The sequence below is a fragment of the Mobula birostris genome, chromosome 16 (assembly GCF_030028105.1).
Source record: "Mobula birostris isolate sMobBir1 chromosome 16, sMobBir1.hap1, whole genome shotgun sequence".
In the NCBI taxonomy this organism is placed as follows: Eukaryota; Metazoa; Chordata; class Chondrichthyes; order Myliobatiformes; family Myliobatidae; genus Mobula; species Mobula birostris.
Window position 1 is genome coordinate 16000058 of NC_092385.1, and position 20566 is coordinate 16020623.

Consider the following 20566-nt stretch of genomic DNA (forward strand, 5'->3'; position numbering starts at 1 on the left):
TTTCGGATGCTACTTTCCCCAACTGCAACAAATCACAGGGCGGGAAGAAAAAAAAATCTCTCAGATCCCCCACTAAACCACTAATCAAGCTCATGTTGGTAACTGCCACATACCTAGTGATACAAAATTCTCAGCGCACATTGGGAAACGAGCACAAGATTCTCCAGATCCTCAGTGCAGAGTTCTACCAACAGCCTGCGGCAGAACTTACAACAGGAGTTCTATAAACCAAACTTAAAATATTTTGGAACCTTGGTAGACACGGCAACAGCAAGCAAAGAGTAGAAGACATCTGTATTAAGTTCCATATTTATTTTGCAAATAGTATAGTGCACAGAGAGGGAGCAAGTACTTTACACAGTGTACGACATGATGCAAATCTAGATGAGCAAAGACATTCATACTACTCCATCCAGTCGAATTCTTTTCTCTTATTAAAAAAAAGTTGTTCTTTTATCAATCACAAGACAACACCACCAACAGGGCAAGGTGTCAGAAGCTTCTATCAACCACTTCTAATGCACTAGTTGTCATTTATGTGAACCATCTGCTGCCATGATCTCACCACTGGTGATACCCAGTAAAAAAAGTGCTTAATTTTTCCCTTTATTTAGCTCCTAATTGTTCAAGCTAATTACATAATGCAATCTGACTAGCATTCAACTAGCGTTGAATGCATACCACAGTATGTGCTAGCCCAATGAGCCACCAGCAGCTCTAACCAAATAATCTACATACCCTTGTCTATTTGTCTCTCCCCACTAGTCTCCTTCCTGGCACTGCAAGCTGAAGAGGTACTACATCTGCACATCCACCTCCTCCCTCACCTCCATCCAGGGGCCCAAACAGTCCTTCCAGGTGAGGCGACACTTCATCTGCACATCTGATCGGGTCATCTACTCGATCTGGCCTGCGGTACACTGGTAAAACTCAAAGTACAATAGGAGCACCTACGCAAAATCTGCAAAAAGTAGGATGTCCTGGTGGCCAACCATCTGAATTCCAACCCTTATTTCTATTACGACATACTGGTCCATTATGTCCTGTACCACCACAATGAGGCCACTTTCAGGTTAGAGAAGCAGCACCTCATATTCCATTTGGGTAGCCTCCAACCTGATGACATTGATTTCTCTACTTACGGTAATTTCCCTCCTCCCTTCAATTCCCCACTCTGCACCCCCTTACTTCTCTTCACCTGCCTATCACCTCCCCCCGTACCCCTCCTCCTTCCCTTTCTCCCATGGTCTGTTCTCCTATCAGGTTCCTTCTTTTCTACCCATCATTGATCAGCTTCTTTCTTCATTCTCCCCCACCCATCTGGCCTCGCCTATCATCTTCTAGCTTGCCCTCCTTCCACCTAATTCTGGCTTCTTCTCCCCATCCCTGACCCCTCCAGTCCTGATGTAGAGTCTCAGCCTGAATTGTCGACTATTTATTCCTTTCCAAACACCTCCAGCATTCTGCCTGTGTCACGCTGGACCTCCTGCATCTGCAGAACCTATATATATCTCTTGTCTCAATAAACCACGATGAGACTCACTGATAAAACTTCCCGATCTCCCAAAGAACCAAAAAGCTCCATATACTAACCAGATACACGAAGGAAGTTCATAAAGGAAACATCAGCAAATGACCACAAAATGTACTGAAGAATAAATGAGTGAGAGACAGCACGAGCTTAAAAATAATTAAAATTACGTTAAAAGGCTTTTATTGACAATATCACTATTTTATTTAGAGATACAGTGCAGAATAGGCCCCAACTGCCCATCAAGCCGCATCGCCCAGCAACCCACCTATTTAACCGCAGCCCATTCACAGGATAATTTACAATGACCAATTAACCTGCTAACTTTGGACTGTAGTGGGAAAACAGAGCACCCGGAGGAAACCCACACTCACGGGAAGGACGTTAAAACTTCTCACAGAGAACTCCAGTACTGAACTCCAAACTCCAACAACCCAAGCTATAATAGCGTGGCGCTAACTGCTACATTACTGTAGTGCCCTTAAGCCACAGATTCATACTCTGAGTAATTCTCTCTGCACACATATAAAACATGTAGAAGATTCTGCACAAAAAACAGGGAAGAAAAGCAACCATACTGCCTCAGTTTCCAGATTATGAGTTTTATCAAACAAATCTCAACAACGAATGTTTTGCTTTGGTTAGTGTAAAATGAAATATTTCCAGCTTTAAAAATCAGTTGCATTTTTGTTCTGAAGATACATTTGCCCCATTATTAACCACAACCCAGAAGCGATTTTCTTTTAAAAGCTAAAACTCTACCATAACCACATCTTCTAGAATTGAGGAGGGTGGGACAAACAAGGATAGGTTGCACTTGACTACTACACAAAACAACACAATGTTGTAGTGGCCACACATTTTAATTCCACGTCCCATTTCGATACGTCAATCCATGGCCTCCTCTACTGTCGAGATGAAGCCACACTTAGGTTGGAGGAATAACACCTTATATTCCGTCTGGGTAGCCTCCAACCTGATGGCATGAACATTGATTTCTCTAACTTCCATTAATGCCCCTCCTCCCCTTCTTACCTCATCCCTAATTTATTTATTTTTTCTCTTTCACAATAACTACTTGCCTGTTCTCCATCTTCCTCCAGTGCTCCCCTCCCCTTTCTTCCAAGGCCTTCCGTCCCATGATACACCCCCTTCTCCAGCCTTGTATCCCCTTTGCCAATCAACTGTCCAGCTCTTGGCTCCATCCCTCCCCTACCTGTCTTCTCCTATCATTTCAGGTCTCCTCCTCCCCCTCTCAAATCTCTTACTATCTCTTTTTTCCGTTAGTCCTGATGAAGGGTCTCGAACTGAAACATCGACTGTACTTCCTATAGATGCTGCCTGGCCTGCTGCATTCCACTAGCATTTTGTGTCTGTTGCTTGAACTTCCAGCATCTGCAGATTTTCTTATGTTTGCAATGTTGTACAGCAGGGGTTCTCTATTCCATTGATCCCAGATTGGGAATTAGGGGGAAAGCATGTGAATTTTTTTGCTTGATTTTATTTTCCTGATATAGGTAGCATCAAAAGTTCACATTTACTGCCTGACCTCCCATTTGCCCACAGAACAAAGTGACTTTCTCAGAACAGAATCAATCGTCTGGCATTGCTTCTACATGACCACAAAAGGAAAGAATAGAGCTTTGCAACTATCAAGGACAGCGAAATGGCCTTGCATATAGAAGTCCCAAAGAATATTCCGCTAATGTAATGTTCCTGCTAATTCTCTTTAGGGAGAAGTCGTAGGGCTAGGATGTGCTGTTGAACTGTGTGGGTAATCCAGCCTCCAATTATAAATAATCCAGACACAGTGGTGAAAATGTTGGATATTAAGTACAATGGGATGAATCAGAACATAGAACAGTTCAGGCCCTTCGGCCAAAATGTTGTACTTCAAGATCAATCTAACCCCTTCCTCCCACACAGCCTTCCATTTTTCTTTTATCCATGTACCCATCTTAAGAGTCTCTAAAATATCCTAAAGTCTCTGCCTTTGCCACCACCCGTCAGGGTGTTCCACTCATTCACCATTCTTCATGTAAAAAAAAACTTACATCTGGCAACCCCCCTATACTTTCCTCTCATCACCTTAAAATTGAGCTATTGTCACCCTGGGGAAGGACTCAGGCTGTCCACTTGATCTATGCCTCTTTTCATCACGTGCACCCCCACGAAGTCACCTCTCACACTCCTTCTCTGCAAAGTGAAAAGCCCTAGATCGCTCAGCCTTTCCTCATGGGACATGCTCTCCAATCCAGGCAGCATCCTGGTAAACCTCCTCTGCACCCTCTCTAAAGCTTCCACGTCCTTCCAACAGCTGTACACCAAATGGCAATCTCATGCTGTTGAGGAGGGAAAATATAAAGTTCCACAGTAAAAACTGTAAAGGGATTCAAGGACTCTCAAAGCAATGGCATCTGACAGGCTGGAAGGTCAGAGTTAAAGTAGTATATTTAACGTATCAACAAATGACAAGACGAGAAAGAAGCCAGACCACGTAAAGCCTCAATAGAAACTGGGAAAGGCGAAATATGGGCTAAGTTTCAGCAATGAACAAGCAGAAGGCTTATCAGTGAGCATACGGTGCTAGTGTTTAAACGAAATAACTAAGTTACTGGTTATGGCAGACAAACATATAAGATGCTTGCACATTTCATATTCTTAATCCCACCTCCTCCCCCGATGCCTAAAAAAAAGACTGGTTTATTTTATAGGCAGGTGAGGACTGTGACAGACTGAGAATTTGATAGTCATTTTGTTTTGAACATGACTGACAGGAGTATATGCACAGACAGTGTTTACATAGACATACTATTTAGTGAAGATTTTTCTTTGGACCCAGCAGACACTCCCGCAAATTTTTACTTCAGTAAAAACCAGTCGGCAGACCCAATTGAAAAGAAAAGTAAACTGATAGTGGAACTCAAGTACAGGCATTACAACGTGAGTAGAGCCCAGCTATCTTAGAATTTGCCCGAGGTATGGGACAGCCCAATCACTTCCACCTTTCGTAACCAATGTAGCCTAAAAGTTCAGAGTCTCCAGACAAGGCAAACTTACACTTGAACATATAACCTGCTTGTCTTGGGGAACTGTTCACTCTCATTTTCCACATCGTCGTCGGCCTGGTCTCCACTGAACTTCCTCTTGTTGGGGCTAATAGGTGGAGGTCCTGTACGATGGTTGGTGAGGGCAGAGGACACTGGGATCGACTGCATCCTACTGTCACTCCTTAATGCAGCTTCACCTGTAGATTAAATAGAAAAAAAAATTACAGGATGTAAGCACAATGTAACAGCTCAACATACTTCGTGCTAAGATATTTTTCCCTTCTAAAATTGTGTCACACCTATCATTACAATGATATGTTAAATTTATAATAGTTTATTTAATCTTTTACTAGTCTTACTCAAGTGACACAGAAGGGCAACAACTGTTTTTACTTTGGATAAAATCTGCAATTTTGGTTTAATGCAGTGAGAAATTCAACTCAGTACAAGTCACCTAGCACTGTGGGAAACTGTTTCTCTTCCCGCACAATCAGGACTGCAGCAGAGGAAAAAGCAGCTTGCCAAACTAAACTTTGCTAGCTTATTGGAGACTGTCAATGTTTTACAGTGCAACTATCGACAAGGGCACAAAAAAAAAACCCACGCAGATTCGTACACCCTGAATGGGTGGGAGAAATAAGTGCATATACCCAAGTCTGATACGAGGCCCACACCTCTTCCTCAAACTACAAAATAAAAAGGCAACGAGCTGAAATTTCAAGAGATTTATTGTTGGTCGTTTTCCCTACAGCATTCAGCCAGTGAAGGGAAACCACACTACAGTTCACCAAACAAATGTCCTATTTTGCTGGCTGGGTTGTCTCCTCCAGTCTAACCACGCACCATAGCAACCAAAAATGACATCATGATCCTGGCAAGAAACCCTATGATAAAGCAAGACTTTAAAATAAAAGCTTCAACTGCAGTTTGAATATACTTAATTTAGTTTTTGTCTAGTAGAACCAGATAATATGCATTCCACAAACACAATATTCATGTGACTTCTTTTAAAAAAAAGTCACCAGTCTCATTACCAGGCAACTTTTTGATACATTTCCATTTTTACTTTCCTGACAGCTTGTTCATTTGAGACAGCTAGAGAACATTTTGCATGTATTTTCTTGCCCAGCTAAGCTGCTATGTATAGAATTTCCACCCTCTTTCCCCATGGAATTTTAACCTGATGTTTGCCAAGTTGCTTATACTCCCCAGGAAGGAAGTTCTCAACCCGCCAACAGATGTGAAAAAGCTACAAAAAAAAAAAAAAAAGTGCCTCGGCAGGGCCCATCAAAGAGGTAAATGAAATGCAAAATAGGACTTGGTGAAAGTTTAGCAATAAATGAGGTTAAGAATTAATTGAAAATAAAATGGTTGTCAAAAGTTATGATTAACCCCCAAATTAGAAGCAAAAATTGCTTAAGGCACAAGTAACACAGAGTACATTAAACAAAATCTCAGGGCATACTGCTGAGCCTCAAAAAGCCATATACAAGCTAAAACCACACCCTCGTTAATTATAGCTGTAATTTAGGGCGGCATGGCAGTGCGGTAAGCAACCTGGGTTCAATTCCCACTGCTACCTGCAAGGACTGCATATGATCTCTCCACGACCACGTGGTTTCCTCCAGGTGCTCCAGTTTCCTCCCACAGTCCAAAGACGTACCAGTTGGGACATTAATTGGTCATTGTAAATTGTCCTATGATTAAGCTAGGGTTAAATCGGGGGGAAAATCGCTGGGCGGTGTGGCTCCAAGGGCCTATTCCACACTATATCCCAATAAATAACCCATCTCGAGCAGTACACAGTAGAAAATCTTAAACATTCCAGTTTATGAATTTTCCACCAATGGTATTAAACAGCCACCATATACGAACATCCCAGTCTACAAAGCCAAAACACAGTCAGTACAAATAGGTTTCAAAAGCAAGACCTCCACATTTGATGCTAGGGGTGCAGAAGGCATCCCTGCCTCTGCAGGTCAACTATGCTAACAAATCAAAACACCTGTACAATAAATTCTCAACCCAATACAAGTTAACCCTCAATCACCTTGCAGGGCAAAGTGTTCCGCACATCTGCATCCCCTCAGCACATAGTTGTAGCCATGTCTGCCTCTTCCACAACACCAGAAATGATGAAACCCACACCCCATTCTCAGCTGGGCCAGTAATTATGCTGCATTTGTCAGAAAATGGAAATAAAAAAGACTAAAGTTCTAAGTCAGCTCCAAACAATTGAAGTTGAGCAGATTGCAGTTCCTGTGACAGCCCTCCAATAGATACTGCAGAAAGCAATGGAAAATTGTATAGCTGCTATGCACAACAGCTGCCCTAGGAGTACATTTCATGATCAATGCAAAAGTAAGGCATGTATAAAACTCACTTAATGCCAGAATATGAAGTCCTTTAATATTTCAATTGAAACGAACATAGAATTTATGGAATAATTGGTCTCAGAACTATTTAGAAGAGCAGCTGTATCGTGACCCATTTTTTCTGTGCAAGACTTACCACATAAAGGAATTAAGGAACAAGTCTCTGAGCAGACTGAACAGAACCGAATCATTAATCTAATCTCAAAATACATTGATATTATACAGAGGATTTTGCATATTCAAAAAGGAAATTCAGAAATGACTTTCTGAAATATTTGACTTAGCATTAAAACAAGAGATACCTGAATCTTCAGATTAGAGTGCACAGATTTAAGGAATTAGAATCAGGTTTAATATATCACGGACATGTGTCGTGAAATTTGTTGTTTTGCAGCAGCGGTGCGTTGCAATGCACAGTAATAAAAACTATAAATGATAATGAAATACAAATAAAAATATATTAAGTAGGGCAAAAGGGGAGCAAAAAAAGTGAGGTAGTGCACATTGGTTCACTGTCCATTTAGAAATCTGATGGTGGAGCGAAGAAGCTGTTCCTGAATCGTCAAGTGTGCGTCTTCAGGTTTCTAACTCCTGCTTGATGGTAGCAATGGCCTAGGTGATGGGGATCCTTAATGACGACTACCACCCTCTTGAGGTATTGTCTTATTGGTGTCTTCCATGCTAGGGCGGCCATAATGGAGCCGGACAAGATTAAAACTTGCTGCAGTTTTTTTCTGATCCCACGTTATTGTGGGGGGCGGGGGGGGAAGGAATCTGGAAAATGGACCATCTCCCGATGTTCCATAAAGTCATGCCATCTATAAACACATCAAGAAATGTGAGTTAAAAGAAAATAAATGTTGTGTTTATTTACTCCCCTCCCACACACGCACAAGTTGTGGAAGAGCAAGTGTTATGCTATGTTTCGAACTTCCGGGTAGTGAATTGTTAATTCCCTCCGTGACCGTGTAGGGTTCCTCCAGGTGCTCCGGTTTCCTCCCACGGTCCAAAGTAATAGCAGTTGGTAGGTTAATTGGAACCGTAAGATTTCCCGTGATTAGACGGGGATTAAATCAGTGGTTGCTGGGCAGTGCGGTTTGAAGGGCAGGAAGGGCCTATTCCATGCTGTATCCCAACAAGTAAATAAATAAACAAACAGGAGTGAATTTTTGTTGCATGAATAGCCATAACATGGGGGGGGGGGGCCTGAAATTGGTAGAAGCATTAGAGAAGTTATTTCTCCAGCCAAAGTGGCAAAGGTCTAGCACTCACTACCTGGGAAAGGTGATGGTTACAGAGACCCTCCTGACATTTAAAGTACCTGGTTGAAACCACAAGTCTTTGTCAAGGACCTGACAGTACTCACAGCCTCTTTTCTAGATTGTAACGTTTTATGACTCAAAGCAACTCAGAGAGAAAAAAAATCCAGATTTAAGGATGTCTGCTTCAAAAGTTAATTATGAACAAATGGCAACAAAATGAAGGAAGATTGATGTTTTGAACACAAAGACATACAAACACAATTCACTGAGATATTGTTATCATCATGACCTCTTATGACACCTGCTAGGAAAATTTAAGGATTTAGAAGTAGCCAGATGGTTACCATTTCCCTGCCCGTTGCAAAAACTAGGATGCTGAATTTGGATTTAAATCCAGTTGTTAGATGAGAAAGCCCATTTAAATTATGAGTTCCAGCTTAGCTGCCAAAGAACAACGTAATATTTGCAGTTGGTTGCAAATCAAAATACAATGAGGAATTGTTTACATGGAAGACGCATGGAATTCTAGAGGCTTTATGCATATGCATGAGTAAATTTTCAGTCTTAATTTTAGTCACAATTTAACAAAGCATACCATTGTTTCCACCACTGATCTGTTCCCCCCTCCCTTCTGTTTTGCCAGTGTCTGCTCCATTTAAATCCAATCCAGCTTTGTGGAATATAAAAAACACAGCTCAGATCACAGCCGATAATACTGAAAATAACCTCCTCTTTTATCCTTCCACAAGGAGATGAAGTCATGAACATAAAAGTTGTCAAGTCAGTCAGCATAATGCTGCAGATCAGGTTTTACTGGACCGGATTCCTTAAGCTTAAATGGGGTTTGCTTCCCGCCAAAAACGATGCACCGTAAACAAAGAAAAATAAGGGTAAAAGGACAGAACAGGAAAGCAAACAGTTATACAACCAACAATGGAATTCCATACTTCAAGCAATTACAAATTTGAAAGCTCAAGTACATTTTTAAAATGAAGAAAAAACACTTGCAGATATATTTGACTAACTTATTACCAAAATACTTAACAGCTAAGCAGTTTAACCGTCGGCATTAATGCAATCCAGGAAAAGAGCCAAATCAATTTGTGCTTAGCAAGGTCCAGAAAACAGCACTGAATGAAGATCAGATAAGCTGCTTTAAGAGGCAATATGATCAGACAGTCAAAGACACCGGTTCTGTTTACATGATTTATTAATGATCCTCAAGGAAACTTTTCAAATGCAAGTTATATTATAAATTTAATGGATGGGAAGATCGCAGCAGCACATTAACAAAAATGCCAGAATAATGTCAAGAAACATTATTAACTGCTTAACCCTGACAGGGAAACAAAGTTCAGCCGTTAGCTTTTTCCCCCAAAACCAACGCAAGTACTCAAAACTTCCTCACATTTTATCTGTGTAGAACCAAGGTGTCACACCACCAAACAAAATAGTCAAATCAGTTGAATTGCTACCTACTTCGCAAATATGATTGTGTTCCCACGAAAAAGCTGGAAGTTCTGACAAAGGATTAAATGCAATTCAGTTTGCAGCTGAGGGAAAAGTGTTGCAGTACAGAACATTCAAATAAAGGTAATTTATCTCCCGTCTCCAAAAGAAAACTGTTTAAGGCCTTCCAACGTAGTTCACAACTCCACTTGCAGACTATATTTTTGGACCATCTTTAAATTGAGTTTCTCACACCCCTTTTCAGCAGTTCTTCAACTATCCAAGGTTCACCATTTCCTCAGACCCTCACTGTATACTTCTATTCAAGCCAAACTCCTTTTCCTCTCAAATCATGAAATCTTGTTATGTGAATCAAAATATAATCTAATCAACGATCATACAGTGGTGTACTTGCCAACATTCAAGTTCCAGCTTGATGGTAAAGTTAAGAAAGACCTTAAAGCCAGTTTCTGAGTTCAATCTATCCTTCTGCAAAAACATTCTAGTTATCACAGTTCAAGGCCGGGAGCCGGGGGGGGGGGGGGGGCAGGGGAGAAAAAGAGGGAGAGAGAGAGATAGAGAGAGAGAGAGAGAGAGAAAGAAAGAGAAAGAGAAAGAGAAAAAGAGAGAACTTGAGAGACAGAAGGAGCAGATGATCACAAAAAGATGCCTGCTGTAGTTTCAGCCATCTGGACACAAATAGAGAACCACTAGCTAAAGATGTTGCCCTCACCAATGGGATTACATCTCTGCATTATTTTCACAAACAGAATCAGCTGAAGAGCTAAAGAATGACAAACCTGTTACCCTACACATTATGTGTCATTTTATAAATTCTATTTCCACTGCAATGAAGGAGCTCAAAAAAACTGCTATTTCAAGGGGGGGGGGGCAGGAAGAAGAAACAAGATGCAGATGTTACTGAAAATTCACTGAGTATCAAGTGCCTGTCATTTGACACGGTGCAGCAGTACAGGCAGCTGGTACAGAACAGTTCTGGTACATAGCCTTTTCACCCCTGAGCTACTAGCTCAGCTTTGGTAATGGGCTTTTGAATGCTCGCATTCTCAACACACACACACAAAACACCGACACCTGGATACCCAAATTAAGACAGACATGACCACTGAGAAAGGCTAGAGTTTCATTAATTTGACTTGTTTTATGAGTTTATTAATCTGGGATTTAAACATCTCAAAACATTAATTAACACTAATATGTTTAGTTTAGGCCCCAAAACATGTCAAGTATTTTTCCTCGAAGTTCAATAGTAAAAACATCACCTGAATATCTCAAGTACAAAATGCCTACAGTGCCTTACTCTTAATCTCTTTTTCTATCAATATGTATATAAAACTGTACATTATCAAAATGTTTAAATAATTGACAATATATTAACTCTATTAACACATTTCAACATTGTATTTTATTTCAATTTATTTTTGGAAGAATTTTTACTTCAATGAGACAGAATGCTGGAATGATAACTTCTACAAAAGGACATGTTTATGTAAAGCTTTGAGATCAGTAAAGAAGCTTGAAAATCACAATGGATATAGCTGATTAATGAAAATCCTTTTTAAAAAAATACACACTGAAAATATGTTGTGTCCAAAACAACAATTAAATTTCTAAGTGCTGTGTAGAGAAATGATCAAGAGTTTAACCAAAAATTCTCAGCAAAGGAAACAAGCAGAAGAGACCAACATATGGAAGATCATTTGTGCCAATTATGTGGACCAAACCAAAGTGACCTCTGGCATTGGCATTAATGTTACTGAGTTAACGTTTGCTGAAAGAGATTGCTTCCAGGTCACAACAGCTGCTAAGTCAGTACTAGAAAATAATAACAAAAAAAAACGTGAACCCCAAAATGACAAGACTAAAATCTGATTATGAATGCTTTTATTCCTCCCATTAAAATTTATTTCCATATTTATTACTCAAATATGACAGCAACGATTCCCAAATAATTTCCAAAATTACCTTTTGTTTGGTACCAGTAAACTAACCACAGAATACAAGGCTCAATACGGTAAAAGGGGATGCCAGTTGTAGCAAAGGAATTAAAAATAATCATATAGGCTGCAGTGCAACTGGCTGACATCTTCTATTATGTCGAATCACACTAACATTTTAACCAATGTTCTAACTTTAGCAACCAATATGGGTTTCTAATGGAAACTGATCATGACAGATTTACAGCATACCTTTGTGTTCATAATGAATGCTGAGAGAACTATGGGTACATGATTTGTGCGTGGAAATTCGTAAAAAAAAAATTACCACGGCGTTTACAGTGAGATCAACGCTGCAAAGTTCAAAGAAAATCCTTGAGAAAGTTATTAAAAATCATTCGCTCTGCTAAAGATCACCCGACTTTACCCACAGCAAACCTGCATGTAAAGCGAATAAAATGCAGCCAAAGCAGGAATCAAACAGTGAACATTAAGTTCCGCCAGAAGTTAATCATTTAAAAACAGAAATGCTGATTTCCTTTGTTCCTCGCTCGTCTCAAGTTTTTTTTTTAAACGCGTTTAGGCCGTTATACAAGTAATTAATTAACAGGGGCAGCTTTAAAATAGGACCAGGCTTGTTCAGGATTTGCAACGCTATCTGAATCTGCAGGTCAAATGCACAGGCATGCTTTAGCAATTAAGCTTGCTTTATATTTTTAATGAATGAAGTCCAAAAATACGCAGCTTGAATTGATTTACTAACGTAAGCGTGGATAGTACGGTACCAAATGTGGTTTGTGCAAGTACAGTACTTGTGCCAAACAGCTTTAGACCGGTACTGCTTTAGACTGCAAAATCAAGCCATTACCACGACTTTAAACAGCACGTAGGGGCAGCTTAACTACACAAGTAGCCCGGCAGTTACATCTTCAATCGTAGCTGGACTCCCAGGAGAAAGGCAAAAACGCTGTGTGCAAGATCTTTTACCCCCAAACAAAAGAGAGAACTACGCTACAATCCGTCTGGGCGAACAGATTATTTTTTTGGCTCGACCATCGCTTCTTCCAGCGCAGGAGGAAAAAAAAGCAGCACATCCTTCAATGTCAGAACTTTCTCAGAACTACACAGGAAATGAGAAGCTAAACAAGTCAGACGGTGGAAGCACAACATGGCTCCTGAGACAAGCAGCAAGCCCTTTGTTACATGGCTGCAACCTCCCGGGGCCCGGGCACAGCTTTATATCACCGGTTTTCAAAACAAAAACGAACACAAACTCAAGCAACAAAAAATCACCAGCAAGCTGATACTACATCTGAAAACCAAACGTACTCGGAATAATTTATATCCTAGACCCGGGGAGCATTCAACACTCAACACAAAAAGAAACTGACAATGCGTTCGAGACAGCAAAGACTTGAAAACAAGGCGGAGTTCTTGTTTTGTTACCTTCAAAGCAAAGGATGCCAATATTGTTGCTCATCTTGTCCAAGTACTGATAGTTCAACAGGTCCATTTTCTTAAGTAGCATTTACTGGATAGCAAAAAGGCCAGCTGTTTGCTTAACCAGATAGCGCGCTTTAGGCTAGCTTCTAGCTGTCTCTCTCTTTCTCTCCAAAGCTGAAGGCCCCAGCCTTTCAGATGTATGTTTTTTAAAAAAAATAAAAAGTTGTACCCTTCTAGAATACTGAGAGGGGAGAGGTGGGTTTAAAACACACACACACACACACACAAACACTAAAAAAAAAGGACTGGTTTCTATTCCCCTCCCCTCACTGGGAAGAAACTCTTGAGTTCATGGTTAGAAGGCTCTCCAATTGTGACAGAGACAAAAACACGCCAGCTCTCCTCACAGCCCGCTGCAAGTTAACTGCACAGACATGCAGGATATGCTTGGTATGACTCGAATGCGAACCAGCTCCTTCTATGCGAGCGGGCAGCCGACCGGGCATGCTCAGTGCACCCCTCCGACACCCTCCTCCCCTCTCTGCACAAGAACAGGCTCCAAATGCACCAACTGCTGGAAGTGGGAGGGAGCCGGGGTGGGGGCAGAGAAAAGGAACAGTGTTAGCCCTGCCTTCCATCTCAAACACTGCTGGCTTTGCAAGGGGAAAAAAAATATACGCAGCAGAGATTTTTTTTTGCGAGCTCAACCTCTTTTTTTTGCATTTTGGCGCGCCTTCGTTATAGTATTAAAACTCACATTAATAAGTTCAACCCCCCCCCCTCCCGTTCAATGTGTACAATAAGAGCCGTGGCGGGACAACACCTGTTTGGAAATGTTCTCAGATGCAGACAGGCTTGATCCAGTTTTCTCCACCACACTCTGCGTTTCTTACCAAGTTATTTATTATTTTGTTCCTCCGCCCCGCTTCAGGTTTTCCCATTAAACGCACCAGTGAGTGACTAATAGGTTACACTCAATGAAAGTTGATTCCAGATTATTCAGCCATCTCCTAAAAGGCCAGGAATCGGACTCTACCAAATTTTCACCGTAAAGCGGAATTGACTGAAATGCAATTGCTGGCTGTAAGGGAAATAGTTTTTTTTAAGTGCGTCGTGTCCAATGGGCGAAGAAACATTCTCAAAACTAATCGGAGCGAGGAAAAAAATGTGGACACAAAGTAAAAAAAACACATCCAATCTAATGTGAAACATGTTAACAACTACTTCTGGTATGCTTTGTACCACTCCAAAAAAAAATTAAACGAGGAGTTCTTGTCCCAAGCAATCCATATGATTCTAATGCATTTTCTGTCTGTGCTACAAGGCAGGGCGTGCAGTACTCCTTTTGAAAAACTGCAGAGGGAGTCAAATCACATCGGAAACCCCTGATTTCACGCAGTTCCCCAATCCTGCAATTCCAATTAGCCATTCCACTCCGGCTAACCACACCAGGTTTTGTACTCTCGCTTCAGTTCCCAGCCTTGTTTGTATTAAGTTGATTTGTATGGACCATATCCTCACCAGCTCCATATCTTTCTGGTTTATATTTTTTTTTCTAAAAATAGTTTCCAAGCCAGTTCTATTACATTATCCAAAAAATTATAGTTTTGTAATGAACTTTCTCTAGCTTGTTCATTATGTGCCATGTCACATGACATGGGCGATCATAGTATTTCCATGACCATGATTGTTCTTGGCAAATTTTTCTACAAATTTGGTTTGCCACTGACAATGCCATTACAAGACAGGTGTAAGGACACTGGCAAAAATAATCTCTTCAGAGATGGTCTGCCTGACGTCAGTGATCTTTTGAGGTCAAAAACTTTGACAAACTTCTATAGATGTGTAGTGGCAAGTGCATTAGTCATAGTCATACTTTATTGATCCCGGGGGAAATTGGTTATAGTTGCACCATAATAATAAATAGTAATAACACCATAAATAGTTAAATAGTAATATGTAAATTAAGTCCAGGACCAGCCTATTGGCTCAGGGTGTCTGACCCTCCAAGGGAGGAGTTGTAAAGTTTGATGGCCACAGGCAGGAATGACTTCTTCTGACGCTGTGAGTTGCATCTCGGTGGAATGAGTCTCTGGCTGAATGTACTCCTGTGCCCACCCAGTACATTATGTAGTGGATGGGAGACATTGTCCAAGATGGCATGCAACTTGGACAGCATCCTCTTTTCAGACACCACCATCAGAGAATCCAGTTCCATCCCACAGCCAGGTATGGAAACACCAATGCCTTTGAGTGGAAAATCCCACAAAAAGTAAAGCCCTCCTGGTTGATTGAGCACATTCATATGAAATGCCGTTGTAGGAAAGCAGCATGCACCATCAGAGATCCTCACCACCCGGCTATGCTCTTTTCTTGCTGCTATCTTCAGGTAGAAGGTACAAGAGCCTCAGGACTCGCACCCCTCAACATCAGGCTCTTGAACAAAAGAGGATAACTACACTCGTCTATTAAGATGTCCCCACAACAAAAGATCTCACTTTAAGGACTCTTTATCTTGTCATTTCATGCCCTTGTTGTTTATTGCTATTTATTTACATTTGCACATTTTGTTGTTTTCTATGCTCTACTTGATCTCTCATTGATCCTGTTTATAGTTACCACTCCATAGATTTGCTGAGTATGCCTGCAAGAAAAGGAATCTCAGGTTTGTACGCGGTGACACACACGTACAGGCATAATAAAATTTACTTTGAACTTTGACTTGCACCAACTGCTCATCCGACCACCCACTCCCATGGCTTCACGTGACTCTGATCAGGGGTGGGGGTGGGGGTGGGGCGTAAGCAGGTGCTAATCCTTGCCCAAGGGTGACCTGCAGGCTAGCAGGGGGAAGGAGCGCCACACACCTCCTTTGGTAGAGACCTAACTCCACCCCGCCATCTCCCGTACAAGCATTTAATGCTATCAGTTTGTGGATTCTAGGCTAAGCACATACAGTTCTCGAAACCACTGTGGGGGTTAATCACAATGATATTTTTAAAAAAATAAATCTCTTTAACACAAAGACTTGTGAAGTCTTGAAGGGGTAGGAAAGAAACAATTTTCTGGATTTATATAAAAATTACATTGCTATACTATGATAAGGAATGTCTACTGTTCCATGCCCTGACTGCATTTTGGGAAATCTGATCACTTGGCTGTCCTTCCTGTCCTACCTGCATACAGGCAGAGGCTAAAGAGCAAGGCTCCAGGGGTTGGGATGGGTCACGGGAGGCAGAAGGGCGTCAACAGAATTGCTTCGAGTTGGTGGACTGGACCATGTTCAAAGACGCAGCTGAGGATCTGAATCAATACATTATGGTTGTCAAGGAATTAATGAAAACAATCATAGATGAGTGTCTCCCCACAAAATCATTCAGAGTCTTTCCCAACCAGAAGTCCTGGATGAATCATGAGATCCGTAATCTGCTGAGGGTCAGATCAGTGGCGTTCAGGTCTGGTGACCAAGTAAGAGACATGAGGTCCTGGTACAATCTCCAGAAAGCCATTTCACAGGCAATGTGGCAATTCCAGACCAAACCTGAATCACTGAAGGGTGCTGGACAGTTGTGGTGGGGCTTGAGTGCTATTACCTCTTACAAAGTGAAAACGAAGGAGACAACAAGGCTTCACTTCCAGATGAGCCCTATGCCGTCTATGCTTGCTTTGAGCGTGAAAACATGGGGGAAAATTCACAAGCTCCCACAGCCTCCCGATAACCCTGTGATATCATTCTCTGAAGCTGACATGACAGCATCCTTCAGGAGGGAGAACCTACCAGCCCAGATGGCTGAGTACTAAAGACCAATGCTGATCAACTAGTGTTGGGGTGCTCACCAAAATCTTCAACATCTTGCTTCAGCAATCAGAGCTACCCACCTGCTTCAAGCAAACTTCAATTATACTGATGCCTAAGAATGTGATAACCTGCCTCAATGACTATTGTCCAGTAGCACACACAGTACATCGACTGTGATGAAGTGCTTTGAGAGATTGGTGATGAACATACCAATTCCTGCTTGAGAAGTGATTTGGATCCACTCCAATTTGCCTACTAGCACATCAGGTCAACAGCAGATGGCATTTCATTGGCTCTTTACTCAATCCCGGAACATCTGGCCATGAGAGATGCATACATCAGGGTACGCTTTATCGTCTACAGCTCTGCGTGCAATACTATCATCAGTTCAAAACTAATCAATAATCTTCAAGACTTTGGCTTCAATACCTCCTTGTGCAATTGCATCCTGATTTCCTCACTTGCAGACCCTAGTCAGTTCGGATTGGCAACAACATCTCCACAATCTCCATCAGCAGAGGTGCACCACAAGACTGTGTGCTTTGCCTCCTGCTCTATGTTTTATACTAATGACCACGAGGCCAATCACAGCTCCATTGCTTTATTTAAACTTGCTGATGACACCACTGTTTCTGGCCATCTCAAAGATGGTGACAAATCAGCATCTAGGAAAGAGATTGAAAATCTGGCTGAATGGTGCCACAACAACCACCCAATGTCAGCAAAACCAAGGAGCTGATTATTGACTTCAGGAGGAAGAAACCGGAAGTCCACAAGCCAGTCCTTATTAGAGGTGGAGAGGGTCAGCGTCATGTCAGGGGATCTGTCCTGGGGCCGGCATGTAAGAGCAATTACGAAGAAAGTAAGACAGCGCCAGAAGTTTGCGAAGATTCTGCATGATATCTCAAACTTTGACATACTTCTATAGATGTATGGTGGAGAGTGTATTGGCTCACTGCATCATGGCCTGGTATGGAAATACCAATCCCCTTGAATGGAAATTCCTGCCAAAAGTAGTTGATGTGGTCCAGTCCATCATGGGTAAAGTTCTCCCCACCATTGAGCACATTGACCAGTGAGCATTGTTACAGGAAAGCAACATCCATCATCAGGGATCCCCATCACCCAGATCATGTTCTCTTCTCACTGCTGCCACCAGGAAGGTGGTACAGGAGCCGCAAGACCCGCACCACTAGGTTCAGGAACCGTTATTACTCCTCAACCATCAGGCTCCTGAACCAGAGGGGATAACTTCACTTGTCCAATCACTGGACTCTTCATCTTATTTTCTCGATATTTATTGCTTATCCATTTATAATCATTGTTTTGTTTTTTTGTATTTGCACAGATTGTTGTCTTTTGCACATTGCTTGTTTGCCCGTCCCATTGATTCTTTTATGTTTCTTGGATTTATTGTGTATGCCTGCAAGAAAATGAATCAGAGTTGTACATAGTAAAATATATGTACTTTGATAATAAATTTACTTTGAACTTTGCCATTTCCAACAGGGGCCCTTGAAAATTGTCCCTAGTAGCATAACCCAGAGGGAAGGTGGTAGAATTACAACAAACTGGATCTTTGATCTGAGAGGTAAAAAGGTAAAAACAATATATCAATAACCAGTTGAGTCAAAAGTTCTGTGATATCAAAATTGGTGTTGTTTTCAGTCTTCCTTATCCTTCAATACATTTTTATGAATTATTTCAAAATATGAACTAGTATGTGGATATCATTTAAATATCATTCCAATGCAGGCAATGCTGTCATAGTTGACAAATGTTAAAATATCAATACAAAGACTATCAAGATTCTTTTTGCAGGAAATATATTGTCCAACTTTGGAGACAAAACCATTTCCATACTTTTACTTAAGATTTAAGTTTATTTCTTGCTTAGTTGCAGGGTAGGTTGTATGTCAGATAGTAAGTTACACTATATTTCTAACAATACTGCCCTGATTAATGCTGCTCCATACAGGAAAAAAAAGCTGTTAGAATTTTAATGATGGTGTCACAGATGTCTCAATCTAACTTTCACCATAATATATCTGGCTCAGAGCAGTCCTTGTAAACTTCATGTTTCTATTCCCAAATATTAAAAATAGGCTTTCAGCTGCAGTCCAGCAGTGAATCCTGTAGAATGGAGAATTAATTGAAATATCACTGCTGTGTGATTGCAATGTGAATATGAATGTGTGAAAGAAAATGATTTTTTTTTGTTTTTCAGAAAGCTCTTTTTCCCCAATAAAGACTCTGCCACCATAATCTTCTGTACAAGAGCCCTGTATGCTTCTAATTTACATCATATCTTTGATGTTAAATGACCAGCACTACACTATTGTAGAAGTAGGTAAATCACATGCTTTCTATATCTCATTTTGCATGTGGGTAACTCATTTGACATTGAATTTCCTTAGGAGCAAAATTAAGAATTTTTAAAGAGAAGTTTGCTCCATTCATGAGCCATTTTATTGCTGCCTATTTCCTAAGCAGAAGTCATAAAGTGGCATCAAACAAGCAAATTCAGCTGAAATCGATCATGCTTTGAAGAACGAAACAAATACTTATACAAATCATACTTTTTATATATAAAAATTTCCACCCATCTAATATTAATCTTAAACATCCGGTTGAAACATCATCCAAGTTGGTGCGGTCTTTCATTGATTCTATTATAGTTATTATTCTATAGATTTATTGAGTATTGCTACAAGAAAATTAATCCCAGGGTTGTATATGGTGACATATATGTACAACGACAATAAATTTACTTGAACTTTGAACTTAAAAGTTTTTTTGTTATTTTTAAAATGTGTTATTTGGATGTTAACTAAATACATTTTAAAGAAGCCAGCTTCAGTATAGGTGCTTAAACCTACTTCGGGCCTGCGTAGGAAATGCTTCAATTCCTGGACCATGTTGAATTTATCAAGCTTGATCAAGGCCCACGGAAACGTGACCATGTGGGTGATTTGATTATTTGGTTATTTGGCCCTCGTCTAGGGATTCATACAAATGTTTGAAGGTGCTCATTGCTAAGATCCAAGTAAGTATGGTCAGTTAGGCAAGATACTAAAAGGAAAAAAAGTCACATGCTGAGAAACATATTCTAGTAAGGGTCTACTTCTTCAAAAGAAGAGGAAGATGGGTGGGGGAGGGGGGAACATTGTCTGAAAGAAAAGGAAGAATACATTTACATTGTTTTCAAATTCTTCATTTGAAACCAATGTTGGAATTCTGAGAAATCCAACAATGATCTTAATTTCACAACTCAATAGAAAATTAAAGCTATTTGTTTTGTTTATTACCGTGAAATCACCTACCACAAATGCTCAGAACTAAAGTATTGAGGTATTTTATTACTTCCTGCAGATAAGTTTTCAGAATGGGTTCAGTTTCCTCCACCACCCGCACCCATCCCCCTTCTAAACCAATAACAAATTAGTTCAGACAGACTTTGGAGTCAACTTCGGCAATTGTTAGAGAGAAAAAATAATACAGAAAGACACAAGAATCAAAATGTGACAAAAGTGTACATATAATTGACTTGCAGGAAAATAAATGACAATGACAAAAGATGTGAACTCAGAGATAGAAGCTTATGGTTGTGAGATAGTATTCTAGTTGATTGAAACATGGCCATAAATTTAAATGACTACATTTCAAAGTCCTCCAAGGCTTTTAATGTATTTAGTTGTT

At 40.7% G+C, this 20566-nt stretch overlaps 1 protein-coding gene across 3 annotated transcripts in view; it reads right to left on the reverse strand.

Annotated features, from left to right (window-relative positions):
- The window catches only part of vgll4b (vestigial-like family member 4b), a 145922-nt gene that overhangs the window by 37729 nt on the left and 87627 nt on the right, over positions 1-20566 (reverse strand). For 2 of the 3 annotated variants that reach the window (XM_072280330.1, XM_072280331.1), the window contains one exon: positions 4592-4778. In XM_072280330.1, the coding sequence (XP_072136431.1) occupies positions 4592-4778 (187 nt within the window). Of the gene's footprint in view, positions 1-4591; positions 4779-13071; positions 13604-20566 lie in introns of those variants that run through there. The other variant, XM_072280329.1, reaches the window with a different exon arrangement.